General features: G+C 41.4%; 2 protein-coding genes across 5 annotated transcripts in view; one reads left to right on the forward strand and one right to left on the reverse strand.

Annotated features, from left to right (window-relative positions):
• The window catches only part of snx30 (sorting nexin family member 30), a 34,352-nt gene extending 15,018 nt beyond the window's left edge, over window positions 1–19,334 (reverse strand). Inside the window, exons 1-10 of one of the 4 annotated variants that reach the window (XM_014409744.3) lie at window positions 19,182–19,334; window positions 15,628–15,843; window positions 13,907–14,017; window positions 13,620–13,778; window positions 13,055–13,244; window positions 11,539–11,738; window positions 9,635–9,724; window positions 9,138–9,290; window positions 8,003–8,066; window positions 4,329–4,746 (exon numbers count right to left, since the gene is read on the reverse strand). In XM_014409744.3, the coding sequence (XP_014265230.2) occupies window positions 4,610–4,746; window positions 8,003–8,066; window positions 9,138–9,290; window positions 9,635–9,724; window positions 11,539–11,738; window positions 13,055–13,244; window positions 13,620–13,778; window positions 13,907–14,017; window positions 15,628–15,843; window positions 19,182–19,316 (1,455 nt within the window). In that variant the 5' untranslated portion in view covers window positions 19,317–19,334 and the 3' untranslated portion in view covers window positions 4,329–4,609. Of the gene's footprint in view, window positions 1–4,328; window positions 7,523–8,002; window positions 8,067–9,137; window positions 9,291–9,634; window positions 9,725–11,538; window positions 11,739–13,054; window positions 13,245–13,619; window positions 13,779–13,906; window positions 14,018–15,627; window positions 15,844–19,181 lie in introns of those variants that run through there. The other 3 variants (XM_014409745.3, XM_023153240.3, XM_076886371.1) reach the window with 3 other exon arrangements.
• Window positions 979–2,690, forward strand: LOC143419611 (E3 SUMO-protein ligase ZBED1-like). Its single transcript, XM_076887021.1, has 4 exons — window positions 979–1,396; window positions 1,582–2,201; window positions 2,289–2,565; window positions 2,671–2,690. Exons 1-4 carry the CDS (start codon window positions 979–981, stop codon window positions 2,688–2,690), a joined length of 1,335 nt encoding a protein of 444 aa, XP_076743136.1.
• Window positions 19,335–19,442: the final 108 nt, after the last annotated feature.

A 19,442-nucleotide genomic window follows, 5' to 3' on the forward strand; every position in this document is an offset into this window, starting at 1 on the left:
TGCTTTTACACACGCACTCACATAAGCTCAGCGATTCTCTGCGCGATCAACCTCTCACATGTTTAAGCTGCGGGAGATTTCACTTGTCATGTTTGCATAGTAAGCTAACGATTAATAAGACGATGTCAGAGGAATTGGTGCACAAATTATCATCACTCACAGATCAGTGCTGTCGCTCTCTATACACAGTTCGCGCGATTGCAAAGTGAAAGCAAAAAAACAAGCGCAAATTCAAACTCGATTTCAATATGTCACATTAGGGCTGCACGATAAATCGAAAATTTATTGTCATCGCGATATCAGCCTGCGCGATGGGCCCATCGCAAAAGACGGCGTAAACTGCGATAATTGGGTACCTTAAAATGTTTACACACGTGCTGTAAAGAATTTACCAATCAAAGAAATCCATTTACACATTTGACCAGTCGAATAGAGCCCTTCACGGCATTAACCAATCAAATGGATTAGAGGCCCGCCTCCTACGCAGGTCGGGCGCGAACAACGCTGCAGCAACGAGTCAGAGTTGTAATGGCTGAGAGCGAGACGCGTGACGAGAATGCTACTGAACTCGTGGCTAAAAAAAAAAAAAATAGTACCTCACTTATTTGGAGGTACTTTGGATTTGATAAAGACGACGTTCTCCAAACACAGGTACTCTGCAAAACTTGCCGAACACTCGTGGCAACCACCAGAGGAAACACGACTAATCTCCACCATCATCTTCAATACAACCACAGAGAACTGTTTGAAGAGTTCCAGAAAGATAGGGCTAGCCAAACAAAGGTTGCTAATGTTAAGACAAAGAGCGCAGCAGTCCAACAGCCGTCTCTGTATCAGAGTTTTTCAAGTGGAATTCCTTATGAGAAAACGTCGAAGCGGTACAAAGAAATAACAGAGGCCATTACACATTTTTTGGCTAAAGACATGATGCCTATAAATACAGTTAGCAGAGAGGGCTTCACCAGTCTGATACATAAAATGGACCAGAGATACCGCATCCCCTCACGAAACTACTTTTCACATGTCGCCATTCCACAAATGTATGAAACATGCCGCAAGACCGTCATGTTTGAACTGAGCCAAGCTGAAAACTACGCAAGCACTACAGACCTATGGTCAAGTCGTACAACGGAACCATATATGAGTTTCACAGTGCACTTCCTCACCGAAGACTTTGAACTGAAAACACGGTGTCTAGAGACTGTGTATTTTCCAGACTCCCACACTAGTGAAAATATAGCCCATGTATTACGTGAGGTGTTAGCCAGCTGGGATCTTAAAGAAGATCGACAAGTGTGCATCACCACAGACAACGGTGCCAATGTTGTGAGAGCCACGGAGCTAAACAACTGGGTCAGACTTCAGTGTTTTGGACACAGGCTGCACCTTGCAATCGGTAAGTTTTATTCAAGGCAGATCTTTTTAGCAATGAAAATGTGCTATACATTATTATCAAATTGATATTGATAAGGATAATGTTACCTTTTTAGACAACTTTAGTTATAAATTTCAATTAGTTTTTTTTTTTTAAAAAAAAGGTTTTAAACATGACAGTTTTTTTGTTTCCTCTTATTTCTCCAGAAAATTCTATCAAAGATGATGCCCGCATTGCCCGAGCCATTGGACTTTGCAAAAAGTTAGTTGGACATTTTTGCCACAGCTGGAAAGCAAAGATGGCTCTGAAAAAAGCACAGCAGAAGCTCAACCTCCCAGAGCACACACTGATCACAGAATGCCCAACCAGGTGGGGTTCCAGGCAGAAGATGATTGAGAGAGTCCTGGAGCAGCAGCGGGCCATTTCTGATGTCATCTCAGCAGACAAGAAATCAAGACACTTGATTCCTACTTGGCAGGATCTTGAGGTACTGGAGTCTGTCAACCAGGCATTACACCCCCTGCAAGACTTTACAGATGCCCTGTCTGGTGAGAGCTACGTTAGTGTTTCATATGTAAAACCAGTCCTTCATCTGATGAAGACGTCGGTGCTTGCAGAGAAGGAAGAAGACAGTGATTTGACAAAATCAATTAAGAAGAAAATCCTCGAGTACCTGATTACTAAATATGAAAATCCAGCTACCCAGGAACTTATGGACATGGCGTGCTTCATGGATCCCAGATTTAAAGTCAGCTACACCAGCACTGATCGAGTCTCAGACATCAAGACCAGAGTGATGTCAGAAATGGAAGCAGTGGCACAGAAGGTATTCATGCATGCTTATATATAAAACCTTTCAATTCATATTTAGTCCAAAATGTTTACTTTTCTTATAATCTGCTTTCTGTTCCAGGAGAGAAGCTCCGCTGAACCAGAGGCCCAGACAGATGATCCACCCAGTCGTCCCCTGAAGAAGGCAAAAAAGTCCCTGGGCAGTTTCTTCAAGGCAGCTCCAATCCCTACCTCCTCTTTTATGCATCTCTCACAAGCTGTTGAAGCTGAGCTTAACAGCTACTTGCTATCCACGGCCATAGACAGTGAGGAAGACCCCTTGGCATGGTGGAAACTCCACAAAATGACATTCCCACAGCTAAGCAAGCTTGCAAGGAAGTGTCTCTGCATACCTGCAAGTAGCTCACCTTCAGAGAGACTTTTTAGTACATCAGGAAACATAGTAACATGTCAGCGCACATGTTTAAAAAACATGTTAAAAATGTTAAAAAACATTCACTCAGGAAGGATGAATGCAAGATAGAGAAACCTTTTTTTTTTTTCAAAAAATTACAAAAATACACTACCTACATTGTTCTTAATTGTTGATAATATTAGTCTTGGCCAGTACGACCACAAAGGTAGACAATTGTTCTTTGGTGTGTTCCCACAGCAGACAAGTTCTTACCTATAGTTTAATCTAGTAAAGTTTCCACTCCAGTTTTGACTTGCATCATAACTACTTGGTGAGTGGTAAAATGATGAACAACTGCATAGAGATAATTTGCAGTATAATTTAAGTTATGTTTATTTAAAACTAATTATAGAGACCGGGAAGGATGTCTTTCAGAATTCAAGCCTCAGAAATTTTTTTATGGGGGCAATGTTTCAATGTTTGACTGCACTTTGTTGTTACACTGCTAATACAGCAGGTTTCATTAAATAAAACTGTGCAGTAAAACGGAAATTATGTATTTGTTTTTTGTTTTTTTTTTGCTATTTATTTTATCGCAAGTCATATCGTTATCGCAGTATTGATCACAGTTATCGCACATCGCAGGTTTTCCTAATATCGTGCAGCCCTATGTCACATATTGACAGTGGCTCACCGATGCCAATGACATAATTACCCAGCTACATTTCCGAAAGAATGCAAAAGCATTGTATTTTTCCTTCCTACAATAGCCCGACGGGCAGGGAAGAGATAGATTTTGGTAGCTCGACTGAAAAAAATCGCTAGCTCCGGGACGTCGGGCTAGCGATATTGCAAGCCCTGTATCTGATTGAGGAATCACTCATCTTTGGAAAAGAGAGTTTATTACAGAGAAATGTCTCTTTCCAAAATAAAAGCTATACTATCCGCTTCTTCTGGGCTATATTCTCAGCAGCATAAGGAGAATCATGTGCTAACAGCTGTCTAAATGACTCGGCTAAAGTTAGTAGCATGCTTGTTGTTTTTGTCTTTGCACTAGGATGATGTCAGCGTAAATGTGCAGTCATATTCGTTGTGTTCCCACTAGTGCTTTCAGGTTAATCTCGTTGAAATGACCTTAACGCCACAACATGGCAAATCTCCGTTAACGAGCTACCGCCGATCGCCCCGTGCATGGGGCTAGACGGCCAACACGTTAACGAGCTAACTGCGCTAACACACTAGCTCCCACCCATGTAATTGAGCATTGTATGGCACATCCAACATACTGTTTTACTTTAGTCCATGACTCGCTTACCTTCAGGGTCATACGTCACATGAAAACCAAAATAATTCCAAACGCCAGATCTGAATGAGGGTGGGGGAGGTCCATGTTGTAAGGAGAGCTTAACTTCTGTCTCGCTAGCTTGCCCTGCGCTCTTCCTTCTGATGCTGTCTGTGTTGAGCGCTCAGTGAATCTGCGTTCGACTACTCCGCCTAGGCTGCACTGTCGAGCCTAGGCGGAGTAGTCGAACGCAGATCCACTGAGCGCTCAACACAGACAGCATCGTCAGAAGGAAAGTTGATAAAATAAATTACAAATTTTGTATTGTTCGATACATATGCGTACTGAACCGAAAGCACTGTATCGAACGGTTCAATATCGATACGAATATCGTTGCACCATAAATAAATACACACACACACACACACACACACACACACACACACACACACACACACACACAAAGTTACAGAAGCAGAAAAATATCAAATGCATTCATTCTTTTTATTATTGGTCCAATATATCAGAAAAACCCCAATTTGTGTTAAAGATAAATTGCATCAAAAACAACATCAATGTACAAGCTTATTTATAATTACAACAAAATTGTTATTAACATCCAAATGTACAATAAGGGCTCTGAACGTAAACAGCACACAATGAGGAGGAACAGAGGTTTAAAAAAACAAAACAAAACCATAACAGACAAAAAAGTGATCTGAGGTTTAGACTGACTTGGTCGCTTTTATTAATCATGTGCTGAAAATCAGATCTTATCTTCACGTGCGAATCCACGCTGCCGGGACGATGAGAGGAAGAGTGAGGCATTGGGGGTGGAGGATGTTTGGCCTGGAAATATTTGAATGAAAACTCTCCCCTCCAACAGGCTCATAACAGACGTCCCTGTTTGAAGGATTTAACCTGAATCAGCTTCATATACAGCATTTTTTGAATGTGTCTCAACTGACTTTAGACCAGTTTGTTTTCAATTTTTCAGCAAATTAAATTAGAAAGAAAAACAATTTTTTTCCCCAGCAGAAGTTTCTGCCAGGGCCTTGAGCTACATATTTAGTGCAAAACAATTCAGCAGGCACATGTAGTATAATAATAATAATAATAATAATAATAATAATAATAATAATAATACTAGGGCACTGGCTAATAGAGAACATTGATCACACTAAACAGAGCTATTGTTGGAGGTTTAATGTGCATCAAAAGTAAATCTGTTTTGGTTGTGGCAGGTTTACACTGTTCGTGCACATCTCTAATCCCTTTTAAATCTTTATGCACTCATATAAATCCCAAAGATGCCCTCCAGTTTCATAAATGTGTGTCTCACATGTCAATTACTTCATTTACACCAAAGCGATGCTCTACAGATGCACCAGTGCCTAATGATAAGAAATCAAGTAACAACAACAACTCACAATCCTCAGCAGATACCAATGTTATACCTTAAACAGAACAGGAAATGTGTTTTTCAAGCTTTATTATATTTATTTGTTTTAGTTTTTTTTGTAATATTTATGCTACATTTCATCCAGTTACTTCTCAAACTGCACTCAGGGTTCAGTGAGTTTTAGCTACAAGCAAACATTTAATGTTTTTAAACCGATCTGGGGTTTTCTTTAGTATAAACAGATGTATGATCCCTTTAATTGATAAAAGCTGGCACCTGATGTGTTTGTATGAGTACAATCAATGTGGGAGCAGCTACAAATACTGCTCAATAGCACTACTAGTGGACTACTACTAGAACTTTACAGTCAAACTCTAAGGTTTGAGCTATTCAAATGCAATGGAGTTATTATAGGACAACAGTATGGGCAAAAATGATCGTAGTAAATCTTTGGATTTTCCCTTTTAGCCCTGGTGCATCCATAGGCCGCTCCACTGCAGCTGCCTCCGTCCATAAAGATACTTTTTATTCACATTGTTGACTTCTACTAGTTACAGAGTAGCTGCTTCACTCTTTTAAAGCTTAAGGGTAAAATGTGAAAGGCAAAAGTAGATAAGGACAATAAAAAAAGAGAGAGAACAAAATAAACCCAGTTCACTGGCAGCTGCAGACGCCTCGTCAGGATGCTGCAGCGCTTGCATTTGGTTGCATGGAGGCGCAGGCTCAGTAATGTGACGGCTACTTTACTTGATTGTAACAAAATCTGAAAGCAGCTCTAGTCTGGAAATCCTGTCAGTGAAGGAGAAACTCTTAACCAACAGGAGGACAAAACGTGGTGACTGTGGAAATGTCACATGACTGAGTCTGCCTGGGCGTCATTGGTCAGGTTTTAGCTACTTTCAGAGTAAAAGGAAAGCAGAATAAGCTTTCCTGTGTTGGCAGTAAATCAGAAAGTTTTAAATATTATGATTGCAGTGAGGGGATTTTTCCCATTCAGGAGTTGGAAAATAATAAAGGAGTGTGATGCAAAAAGTGTGCCTCACATACAGGGCTCCACCTCATTATCCCATGAGTCACAGCTGAGCAGATTGCTAACAGAGCTGCACCGCAGAGGGTTTCCATGCTGTTCAGTACCTCAGTCTCAGCCCGTTTGGTTAAAACAGGCAATTTAAGAATTTAAAGTAATGTGTTGCATCGCTCAGGGTGTCGTTTTTTGTTTGTTTGTTTTTTGCAATGTCTCACTCTTAACATGACACAGCAGGGATTTTTCCACTAGCCCCAGAGGTTTTAGTTCCTCTGTAAGCCAGCAGCATGAACACACTGACACCTTATATTCAGGATTCATGGCTTTCTTAGGGATGGTTATGCATGCTTCAGTGCAGGGTTTTATCACTTAGGCAAGGAAATAATAATAAGTTAATTTAAAAAAAAAAAAAAATCCAATGGTAAAACATTTACGTCTTCTTACCACTGGAGCCTTTACCTTATTATTATGAACCAAATGCACCGTTAACGTCACCAACTGAGGTAAGTCTTTGCTTAAAGAAGAAGAGGAAGGGTATAAATGGGAATGGTGAGAGAAAGACGATATCAAGAGAAGCCAAAAGAGGTAGCTCACTTCTTCACTTCCCCCTCATTTCAAAAGCATGGGAGAAAACTATTAACAGCTTGGCCACAAGGTGGAGCCGCTGTTCTCTTAAAAACTCCACCTTCCACAAAGTGACCTCTCAGACAAACCTCAGCGTTCAGCTCAGACGCCCATAGAAGCTTGTTGCCATCACTTAAAAAAACAAACAAAAAAAAAACAAAAAACTTTTTGCTACCTGTAACTTAAAAATCTGAGTTATAATCTCAAAATTTCAAGTTATTTTCTCATAAGTTTGAGTTAGTGAGACCAGAGATTATAGCCCAAAATGGTGATTTATAGATGGCAAGACCTTGTTTTCTTCTGTAGGCACCTTCATCGTCATCGCTGAACACTGTTTATCTCCATTTATCTGTGAGGGTTTGTAGCAAAAAACAAAAACAAAAACCAAGACATACTAAAGTGTCCCTTAGGGAAAACACGCAGAGGTCCCACTTGAACATTTTTCACATACCACCTGATTTTTGTGGGTTATTTTTAATAACAGGTGCAGGAACGACAGGGGTGAAGTTTGTGACCTTTGGTAAAAGTATAGAGTAAAAAACAACAAAAAACAACAGGTGTGGTGCTTTGAGTACAAGAGAGTAAATTCCTGTTCATTCACTGTCGTATTTCCCAGAGGCTTTTACAACCTGGCAGGACAAAGAAAAAAAAAAAAACATCTTGAGGATGTTTTGAACACATCTGAAACAAACCTAAGATACTTCATAGACCCACACAGCAGCAACACCTTCATGAACAGTTTTCTCAGTATGAAAATGGGAGAGCGTTGAGTAAGAGACTGCGGTTAAATAAATACAAAGCAGCGTTGGCAACCGACTGTTAACTCGAAATATAAAGTAGAAAAAGTCAAAAAAGAAACAAAAACTATACATAGTAGGTTTCTCCTCTTTTCCTAGCTGTCCTCGAATGCACCGTATGTTTCCTCCTTAGCGGACCAAAATCTTAGAGGGAGACGACTCCCCTCATACAATCATCTCACAGGAGAACAGGGGCCCCGAGTCCAGCAGGTAAACCTGCTGCCCTGTTGGTCTTTTTCCGTGGCATGAACGAGAGAGTGTGTGTGGAGAGACGGAGAGAAAGAGATAGAGAGATGTTTCAGTTCGTCTCACTCGTTTTGTCTTCAGTCTGTTTGTCCTGGAGGAGAGTTATGAGCGACTCCCACGCTGCCTGGCACTGCGCAGGGCGGAGAAGGACGAAGAGTCGGCCGACGTGGGGAAAGAATGAGGTAAAAGGGAAAGATTGGAATTATTTAGGTGAGTTCTGAGGCTGCTCTGAAAGATTTATGTTTGTAAAAGTCATGTTTTCACAGTGAGAGCTCAGAAATCTGTACAGTGATTCCACACATCTGCCACAGAGGCTGCTGAGGATCTACCAGATAATAAAAAAAAGTCAGATGGCTCTAGCACTCACACATGAGTACAAAACAGTCTCTACGGGCTAATGAGCGAATGCGCTTGAACAGTTTCAGAGAAATTTCAGGGAGGATAAGGCTAACAAACTAAATACTGTTTGTTATTTTTATGCATTGAAAAATAAACATACACAAGATCATGAGATCATGAGAAGAACAAATAAACAACCTTTGTAATTAAAGCACATGAAAGAAACAAGATGAGAATTTGTAGTCCATCTTCTTGAGATCATTATATTGTTAGCAAGTCTTTCACACCTTTCCTAGGCCTCATGACATCCTACAGTTGTAGTCAAGAAAACGGGACAGGAGGTAATTATGTGGACTGACTGCACGCCTGCTCATCCTAAGCATGTGCGTTTTCCACGTAGAGAAAACCAAAAACAAGGTGAGAGTTGTGCGTAATCAGTGCAACGACGGCGACCAACAGTTAAAGTTCATTTATAGTAATACTGAGTTGTGCTCGCATCATTAAATAATATTTCTCTAGTCTACATAAACTTTTTTTTAAACTCAAATAATAAGAAACTGAAAAAATGAACCTGTTTTTTATATCTTAAATTAAGTGCAGACTCTGTACGCATGAATAGATGGGATCACTTTGGAGAGAGGTTAGTGTTTGTCTTCTTGTCATCTGTTGACCCTCCCCCCCCCCTGACAGCTGCACATCATTTAGCGTCTCCCTAACTGCTCCACTGTTTTCAGTCTTTATGCCACTATAAAACTGGAAACACTGGTATCAGTGGGAGTGTCTCCGGTGACCTTTAAGAACAGCTCGTGTGCTGCCTGAGGCTAAAAGCTGGAGTGTTTTTACAGAAATTACACAGGCGTACCTTTTCATAATGGGTGACGTTTTTGTCGGCCATGCCGGTGAGAAGCTGCTTGAAGTCTTGTCTCTTGTTGCTCTGCCAGCGCTCCCAGTCTGCCTTCAGGTCAGCGTTGAAACACTCCATTTTGTCCTGGCATTTCTCTACCTCCGCTGGTATCTGGTATAACACAAACAACATCAGCTACAGGAGCCATAGGGGACATAATACAGGACTAATTTACAGGACAAGAATCACAAACAACATCGCCGCTCGAGCGGTGCAGGAGCGTTGGTGGAGATGGGGTGTGTATTAAATCCTGTGATGTTTGTATGGGCAAAAGATAAAAATGAACAACTTTATTTAACATCCGACAAATCTAACCTGGTCACCTGAAGAATGATCTCTTAACTTGTAATTTATTAAGTTTTCAATTCTAAGAATGCCAGTGAAAAGTAAAGACGCTCCCAGAAGTGACAAATGCAGAAACGGCAGATTCAGATGAAAGGAAGGGGAAGGCTCACGGGCGTTCTGTCCTCTTGTTTGCGCAATACGGCTGCTTCTAGACGGCCTTCGTACTCCGCTTGGCTCTGGTCTCGCTTCCTTAAAACATTCTGTAAACAGACAGAGAAGGTCATACGTTTTATTTTGCACCCTTAATGTGACACTGTCCGAAGTATTTTATAAGAAAGACAACATGTGCAAACTGTTAAACTGAGACAGAGATGCTGAATCAGGAGCTTGGCGAGGACAGGACATGACACATGCAGAATCTCACACCATACTTCCTCTATTCAGGTTCAAAGGTGATGAAAGCAGTCGCTGCTCGACTGTGTGCAGGCAGAAGGACTCGCACTTTATGCTGTTCTGGGTAAATTTCTGCCCCCGCGTATCTTCCTTATGTTCTCCGCTATAAATAAATGAAACTAATCCACGGTTAAACATTACACATTTTTAAGCTTGTGCCTGCGAACCGAGCAGAACTGCCGTTTCCACTCTTTTCCATCCAAAACCTATAAATGTGTTTACAGTGGAAAACTTCAGTAGAACTTTCCTCTGCTAATTTTAGCTCAGCAAACCAGACATCTTTTTTTCTTTTTAGTTTGGAAAGAAACAGGCAAAAATATTTTAATTTCACATAAGTTTGCTTCTTTTTGTCACTAGGTTTGAGACAATGACACGGTTTTTGTAGTTTTGCCTCTCTCTGCCTGCACAGTCGAGATGTGGTTGAAGTGCAGATGTTCTGCTTTAATTCTGGTTTAACAAAATAACTGTTGAGGAATATTGCTATGTTTATACACAGACCCCACATCTCCACAGGCTCAAAACTAACTGGACAAGCTAACATCATTTTATGAGGATTGTCATGAAACCCTTTTGCAGTCAATGACCACCCAAAGTGTAGAACCTATGGATATCACAAAAAGCTGTGTTTCCCTTCCAGGCCTTTATTTTATCCTTCAGTGGGTTTTTTGCCTTCAGTAACTGAAAAGCACGCTCTGGAGTGACATCAGGTTGACTTTTAAAAACATTCCCTTTCTTTGCCTTGAGAAACCCCCTGGTTGTTTTGCTTTGCGTCATTATCCATTTGTACTGTTAAACACTGTCTGATCAGTTCTGCCCCATTTTGCTGAGTGTACGGCCCTGTATGACTCCCAATTCACCCTGCTCGTCTATCAGCAGCATCAATACACATTAGTGCCCTGGTTTCACAGGCAGCCATAACAGATGATGTTGTATGCTCCAGGTCAGGAGCTGTTTTTGTTTCACTTCCCATCATCCCATCATTCTGGTAAACGGTTCATCTATGCAAAGAAGTTTTTTGGCCAATACTAATCTGGTCCTCGTGCTCCAGAGTGTAACCAGTGGTTTGCGTCTTGTTGTAAACCCTCTTTATTTACACTCATGAAGGCATCTCTTGATTTTAGACCTTGACAATGATGTACGCACCATCTCAAGAGTGTTCTTGGCTTAGTTAGATGTTGTGAAGGGAGGTTTTCTTGGCCATGGAAATAATTCTGTCATCATCGACTTCAGTTGTTTTCTGTGCTCTTTCGGGTCTTTTGGTTTTGATGAGCTTGCCAGGGCTTTCATTCTTTTCAAGCAAGTTAAGCAACTCTCTCGCTTTGTCTTTTCAGCCTAACAATCGCTTTTTTCACTTGCATATCTCTTTGGACTTCATGTTGATCTTTTATCTGTCATGAAATAACAAGAGAACAGGCCTCATCTGGCCATGAATGTTATCATCAGCCAATTAATTACTATGAGTTAGTATAAAATGTCCAAAAAATTCTAAACAGTTAACGCTAAATTTTTGTTTAACCTACACCCGGGGACTAATTAGCAGAAATTAGAACACTTTATTTTGTTCCCTTTTCTTGACACATCAAGCAGACGTTACACGTTTTTAGTGCCACCAACTCCCTACCTTCATTGATTCGATGTAGAGAATGTATTCTCTGAGCACGGGTAGAAAGTCCTGGCCCATGTTCTCGCTCATGTCCTCCAGCGCGCCGCAGCACGTCGTCACACAGCCAGCCACGCCCTCCAGAGGGCGCTGCAGCTCCTCCTCTGACCCCGCCCAACTGGCATAGACTGTACCATACTCGCGTAGCTCAGTTAGATACTCTAGTCGAGAGATGGGGTGAAAGAGTTGGTTAGGTCAGATCTGACTTCTTAAAGTCAGAGTTACTGCAGAGTACTAGTGCTGGGAAATAAATCACAGCAAAGCCACAAGCATAGTTTTTTTTTTACACTATTGTTTTTAACTTATTTTCTGTACAGCACTTTGGTCTTGTGCTGGGTATTTTAAAGTGCTTTATAAAAAAAATTGGATTGGATTACACTCCATCACCTCACAGGTCTTTATTATTTACAGTCATCAGTTTCCATCTTATCTCCTCTAACAAGGCCGCCGCGGACAGCCACTGGTCTACAACTTGAACAGATGGTGCCGAGCAGCACTTCACGTGGCTGGTGGCAGTTATTTACACAGTCACTTTTCATGCATGAGTTAGGCCTGCAGTTATCAACCACAAGGCCCAAAGGTCTGTGGATTCCTCTTCAAACAAACACACTCCACAGTCAATACTGCATATCAACTCATCCTAAAACTCATTGCTTGTGTCCCCGGTACAGACTGGACGATCGCACATGAAATTCAAACGCCGATGCTACAAAATGCTACCAGCAAAATGGCCAAGAAACGTAATATAAAGAGCAAGCTCCAATGCACTATATGCACTCGTTGCTTGCTGGTGCCTAAAATACACATTTGGAAGAAGTAGCCTCGATGAAGTTCATCTGTAACCACAAGCACAGTGGTAAACATACAAATAGCTCCTCTATAGTCACTGAGGCTACGCTGCAAAGAGCACAGCACCATATGAATTTGGCTGCTTCCTGCGTGTGCCTAAAATACACGAATGGGGTAAGCAACTCTAGAGAATTTAACTCTTTATCCAGCCATAGTGCTTTATACATCTAAGGGTCAGCATGGAGTTTAATATATTTGGTAAAATAAAAACATCCTATACAAACGAAAGCTTCTCTTCTGGTTTTTAGCTTCTTCTTTTTTTTTTATGATTCAGCATAATTATTTCTCCTTTTGTGGGTTTAATTTAGAATGGAAAAAAATAGATAAACAGTTCACCATATGTAACAGCAAAGGTGTCGGGGACTTTTGATGATGATACGAGCCTCCTACGCCTCCTACATGAGGTATTTCAGGCATGTCCAGCTAAGAGAAGACCACTGGCCAGCCAGGACACTCTGAATAGGTTATGTCTCCCTGGCTAGCCTACAAACACCTCAGATTCTCTCCAGAAAAGCTGGGCAGGTGACTGATGAAAGGCATGTAAGAGCATCTGTGCTCAGACTTCTCTGGAAAATAGATGAAGGAGGAAGAATTATCATGCTTAAATAATATTTCCTCGGCCCCTTACCTGATTGCTCTTTGAGGATCCTCTGAGCGATCCGGTCGATGGTTCCCAGTTTCTGGTTAAAGGTGTCCAGGTACTCTCCCATGGCGCAGAACTCAGGAGGTCGCACTCGCAGCTTGTAGCCTCCAGCCACGTTCTTCACAGACTCACCCACTTTGGATAGCAGGGCCAGACCCTGACGTTTGTTGAGGTCCTGCGAGCAACAGCATGATCTTGATATAAATAGGCAGCCACATAAGTTTCAAAAGGTTAGACAGTAAAGAAAATATGATGGTAATCGTGTCTCCTCTCCTCTTCTCAGTGGAGATCGAGTATTGGTGGCGATTAAGACCATTTGAAGGTCTTTCGTCTTAAAGAGAGCAACAAAAACTTTGCTTAAAGACATTTTAAGCAAGGAAATAAGAGGTGTAAATTTTGTGGTTTTATATTTTTCTGAAAGCTTACAGCTGAGGTTGAGCCTTTTGAATTTTCATTTATCACGCAACAGCACTCATGATTTTCCTTTCCTTTTGACCTATATTCATATATTAGTGGGACTGCTTTTCTTCATGGGAGACCCCCATCTCACCTTGGCAGACAGGAAAGCATTTAGATGAGGGTTGAAGGAGAGGACGGGGTGGTCTGCAACTCGTTTCAGGAACTTGTCCAGGGCCTTCATCCTCGTCTCCACAAACTCCTCGGAAAAACGATCGACCACGCCCTTCATCACAAACTTCTCTGGTAACGGCTGGAGATGGGAGGACGACGGCAGAGCGGGGACAAGACCGGCGACAAGACCGGAGTGCAAAAGAGAGCGTGAGAGGTTTCTAATTGGCAAGTGGCACAGCTGGTTGCAACAAAGCTCGTGTAACCTACTGGGATGAGGTGGGTCGGCTGGCTGTCCTCCAGCTTGGTCCTCAGCCAGTCAAAGTCCTGATAGCGCCGCCGAACAGAGTAGTCCGGCAGGTCAAACTCTATCCGTGTTGTCTGAGGAAGAACACACACAAACATTTCTAAATGAAATTCTTCATATAAAAAAAAGGAAGAAAGAGCTAGAAAAATCCAGCATGTGACAAGGTGGTAAAGTCAAACAGGTCCATGAACGCAGCCTTTTGTGGCCGAGTAAATTTTACACCGTTTGTGAGTTATTTTGTAACAGTTTAAGTTAATTTAGAAAGAAAGAAATGGGAAAATCATTTAGTATTCACACTAGGCAGTGCATGTGTACACACACAAAAATGCACTTCCTGTCTCTCTGAACATCAAGGGTCAAAGGTTGCTTGGACATGTCTCCCCACTGAATCGGTTTATGTCATTAAGCGCTGAAGAAAAAAAAAACAAAAAACAAAAAACAGAGGATCCACCCGCTAAACACAAGTTACAGAATCTCCCTTGCGGAATATCATTTTCCAGGAAAGGTTCATGTATCTGAAACGACCCGTTTTATCAGGACACAAGCAAATTCAGGTCTAACCGGTTCATTCCATCTCAAATAAATTATTTAAACATTTTCTGCACAACCACCTCTGATTTACTTGAAACCTTTATGGTTTTAAAATGTGGACATACATACATTGTGAAATTTTAGCCTCATATATCAAATATTTTTCTAGATTTTTATTTTCGGGCTTACCCTCCTTCTCGCGAAACCCGCAAAATAAATTGCACCAGGCAATCTGTCACATAATTGTCCCTTTGTTTCACTGTGGGTTCAGAATTTGGTGTCCATGCCTTTCTAACAATGGACAATGCAATAACAACAGCTTTACAAACAAAAAACTCATATACACATAAAAGTGTAGATTTAACAGATTTAACACATGATTTCTGCTCCAGCATCCATTTCTCTCTTTGTCTGGAGGTGGCAACATTCTCTTGCCTGCTGCTGCTCCTGTGACAAAAGCTGGCAACTATAACTAATGTACATTTCTACATCACAGTATTTTTGAGATAAAACATCAGTGTGTCTGTGGCTTTAAACTGGAGGTTAACAACAGCAATCTCTTAAAACATCTCTTAAAACAGCAGAAATTAAGAGATGTGAAAACTGAATTTAGAAAAAAAAAAAAAAAAGGGGGCTCAGTGATTAAACAGACAAAATACACCCACTGCAATATATAAGAGTCTATGAGCTGTCACCATGTAACCTTTCACAGCTTCATCAAGAAAAGCCTGATTCCTATCTACACATCTTAAGTTGTTAAAGTGCTCTGTGGACAAAGCCCATGCAAATGTGTCAAGTGTATTTTCCTCTGTTTACATCCTTGTTAGGTAGCTTCCCTACCTGTGCTGCTGCACTGCTACACAGTCATAAAAACAATGCACTGCAAGTCAAAAACACCACAGAGTATCTTTAACTTACACCTTCCTCACTGGTATGTTTTTCTAATTAAATATTCATTTTAACACTACAGCACAGCATTTTTCAGAACCTCCAGCAGCTGCATTAAAGCTCTGCGCCATCATTAAATGCAGGTCGAAGAAAAAAGGAAAAAAAAATACAAGAAAACACTAAATAAAAGTTTAATTAAGCAATTATTTTCTATAAAATAAAACAGAGTTTGTTCACATTATCATGACACCAGCCTGTAGCAGACCTTGGTGGAGACTCTGTAAGTGATGTAGGTCTCCATGGTGGAGACGTGTTTCTTTGGGTCGTCGACAGTGACGAAAAGGTCGTGGGTTTCTGTGTCGGCGTAGGGGTCCCTGCCATCTGAGTCCAAGTCGTCGTCCAGCTGCAGCCTGTTGAACAGCACGGACGCAGAAGCCGGACTCGGCGTCTCAACCGGCGTCCCGTTGGTCAGTCCCACTTCCTGCATGTGAACAGATAACCACAACATCATGACACCAAAATACAGATGCTGCACTCTGCAAACAAAGAGTAAAACACAGATCCCGATGCTGCCACTGCAGTTTTTTTTCCCTCTCTGTCAATGGCGCTCTTGTTAGGCCCGTGCAAACATCCTACATCTCCTACACTGTCCTAACTGAATGATGGATAATGGGAGGGAAACAAACAGCTCTGGCATGAAATACTGAGAATTTTTTTTTATCTTATCTTCCAAGTAAATATATAAAAGTCACTGCTTTCCAAGGGCCTTACTTAAGAAATAATAGTTTAGAAGACTAACTAAGAGGTGCTGCTAACAGTAGAGGTGCAGTCTCAGGAGTGCACTGGGCCAATATCCCGCACTGTATGTTGGGAGAAAATTGATCATGAATTATTAAAGCTGTACTGGCATGGAATTGAAGTTGAGAAGATTTTAATGCTGTTCTATTATCTTTTTGTTGAGCACTTTTGGATGCATATTGCAGGAAAACGCATGTATTCTTTTATTTTTATTTATTAGTCCTTTATTTATCCAGGTAAAAAAAATCTCATTTCCAAGAGAGACCTGGCATCATGGCAACAAAAGTCAAAATACATGTACCACATAAGTATATAACACTTAAAACAAATACAATATCCCATACAAACATGTGAAAAATATACAATAACAGATCAAATTAAGAGCGACATTAAAAACAATCACATTGAGTAAAAGAGTTATTCTCTCGTTCCTTTAAGATGGACTTAAACTCCCCCAAGGTAACCAATTCTGATACTTTCAGTTCCTTCTCCAGATTCAGATCCAGGAAGCAGGGGCAGCGTATCTAAAAGCCTTTTCCCCCAATTCTGTTCTGATTCTTGTCTAGAAACATGTAAATAAGGGGTGAAAATATCAGTGGTGCAACCAAAAACTGCACAAAGGATCATTTTTGTTAGCAGGAAACAACATAACACAAACAGTTTTATTATGGACCGCTGGAATGAGGACTTGTAATGTAACATTTGATTTTCTGTGAACTTCTGGTGACAAATCTCAGCGGCTGTCAGAGTCTTCTATGGCATCACATGAGAAAAGGAACTACTTTCGTTGTGTGAGAGGCTCATGTTCAAGCACAATTACCTTTTCTTTAAAAAGAAAAAGAAAAAAAGAAAAAAAGAGGGTCTGTGGATAAATTTCTACTTCAATCGCTGTCAAAAGAAGTGCTTTCCCTCAGTTTGTCCACACAGTTTCTTCACACTGCTTTCACTCATTGCTGTGCACACAGGAAACACACACACGGGCGCTGATGCTGTAAATTCTCTCTTTTTTTTTTAAACACTTTGGTGCTAACCTGCTTTGGTAATCACAGTTGAGATAATTGCATTGGGCTGATGTTAATAAGCAACAGGAGAGTCCAGTACGCACTGACAGTGAGGAGGAAAATAAGAAAACTGTATGTGTCTAACAGACACGGCAGAGCTGACAGATGTTTGTGACAACCAGTCCCGGCATTGTGGCCAATCAGCAGATATTTAGAGCACAGGTGTTACTAAATACATCAAGTGCCACGACAGCATGTCAGTGAGTCACCAAGCACCGAATGGAATTTAACCCTCACCATCATCAATGTAATATTTCCACCTGAGCTTTTTTTTGTTATCACTAAATAACACCAGCTGCTCCTTAAGGACATGTTTGCATATTTTAAACACTTATGGTCACGCCTAAAATATGAACTTGCCAACTTAAAAAAATTATACATGTTTATGTTAACACAAACTACCTGTGCCTGTTTTTGCAGGTTAAAGCTGCAGCAAGTAGGACCTATGCTGCTGTGATCAGTTGTTTTGCTGTCCCAATGCCTGCAATTGTGCCACTTGTGAACTTGCTAAATTTGCTCATGCAACCACTTTCATACTCTCTCTCAGACCTCAAAGTGACACAATGTAAATCCTTGCTTTGTCCTATCAACAGCCCAGACCTCAAAATAATCAAATGAACATCAAAATCAGTAATAAAGAAAATGTGCACTTCAATTTTTATGTGACTGATCCAATCTAGCACCACTTTCATACCCCTCCCTACAGACCAACATGGGCACACGCCTATTAGATAAATCTGTTGCATCGGTACACACACCGACAGATGCAATTGGGATTTTTAATCATAAAAGAAAGCCTCCATCTGTCATTATCTTTTTATACATATGATGTGTTATTGCTCACCTGCCCACCCTCAAATTTTTTTGCCGTGGATGTTTGTGTATTTTTCAAGATTGGGCGTCCATCTCCCCCACAGACTTTGGGATCGAACCTTTGACTCATCACATTTGCGTTTGTCCACTCTACCTGAGTGAATTCTACTTCCTTTGCACTTTTTTGCTCTTTGTACTGTTCACCTGATCTGGTCTGAAACAGCCTGTGATTGTCCAAAGTCTTCCATCATTGACCAGAGTTTATGAAGCCTGAAAACAGACAGCAAGGGAGGTGCAGGAGTCCAGTTCCCTTTTGATTAGTTCCCACTCAGACCACTTGAGCTGCAGTATGCTTAATGGGTTATTGTGGTGTTTGTTTCCTACAGCTTCTTTAAGGAACTAAAAGCACCCTTAGGCATGCAATTTCGGTGTTTAACATTATACACCAGATCCTAAGAAAGATCTCTTATCTAAATAGAATGATATTAGACCTGCTCTGGAGCCTGTGGCATTTCCATTTTGTTAAAATGACTGGACAAATGGTTTGACAGGAGCCAGACCCATTTGGCCTGGGTAATCATGTACAAGGAAAAGCCACAACCATAATGATGCCAAGAAGCTTCATACTGGCAGTATTACAGCATCTCCTGTAGGCAATAATTAACCTCAGTATCAAAGTGGTTGCTACAGTTGTTACTACAGTAAACACAGCAGCAGCAGAAGCAGGGAGAATAAAAGCCATGTGATATGCTTGGATGGCCCAACTTTGTTTACTCAGCTCACCGGGGTTGAGATGGATGCCATGCCCACGTACACACATAATCCATCTTAAATACGGTTTTACTTGCGAGTTTGTGTCGATTAATTTGGGCAAGATATCCAAACTAGGTGAATTTGCTGTTTCAGCACTGATTTAGTGGCAGACTCAGAGGGTTCAGCCATGTGCTCTAAAACCTCAAATGCAAACAGAAATGAGTGTTTTCCACAGTTTCCTCTTTAAAGTTGCATCGGTTTTCTCCTACTTATTAACAGGGGGAATGATAAACACTGGCGTCAGCCGTAAAACACTTTAATCAAAGAGGGGTTTTGTTTGGGTAAGCGTCCTCTTTCCATCCCCCACCGTCGGTGAAGCCCCATCAGATCCTACCTTATCCCTTCCACCGCTGACGGTGACATCTGGCCCGGGGGAGAGCGGCTCCTCGGCGGCGGACAGCGGGTGGAGAATCTCCGTGATGGGCTTTTGCCCCGAGCTGGCCAGGCCTCTCGGAGCGCTGATACTCATTGCGTGGAAGGCGGGAAGACGTGGCCGGGTATCTAAGGAGGTAACGGCTGTCCGTTTCTCCGCGGCCGTTACGGTTCTGGAGACAAAAAAGAGGCTTTCCCCCCCTCCTCCGTTCAGGGTCTCTTC

This window comes from Maylandia zebra, linkage group LG7 (genome assembly GCF_041146795.1).
Source record: "Maylandia zebra isolate NMK-2024a linkage group LG7, Mzebra_GT3a, whole genome shotgun sequence".
In the NCBI taxonomy this organism is placed as follows: Eukaryota; Metazoa; Chordata; class Actinopteri; order Cichliformes; family Cichlidae; genus Maylandia; species Maylandia zebra.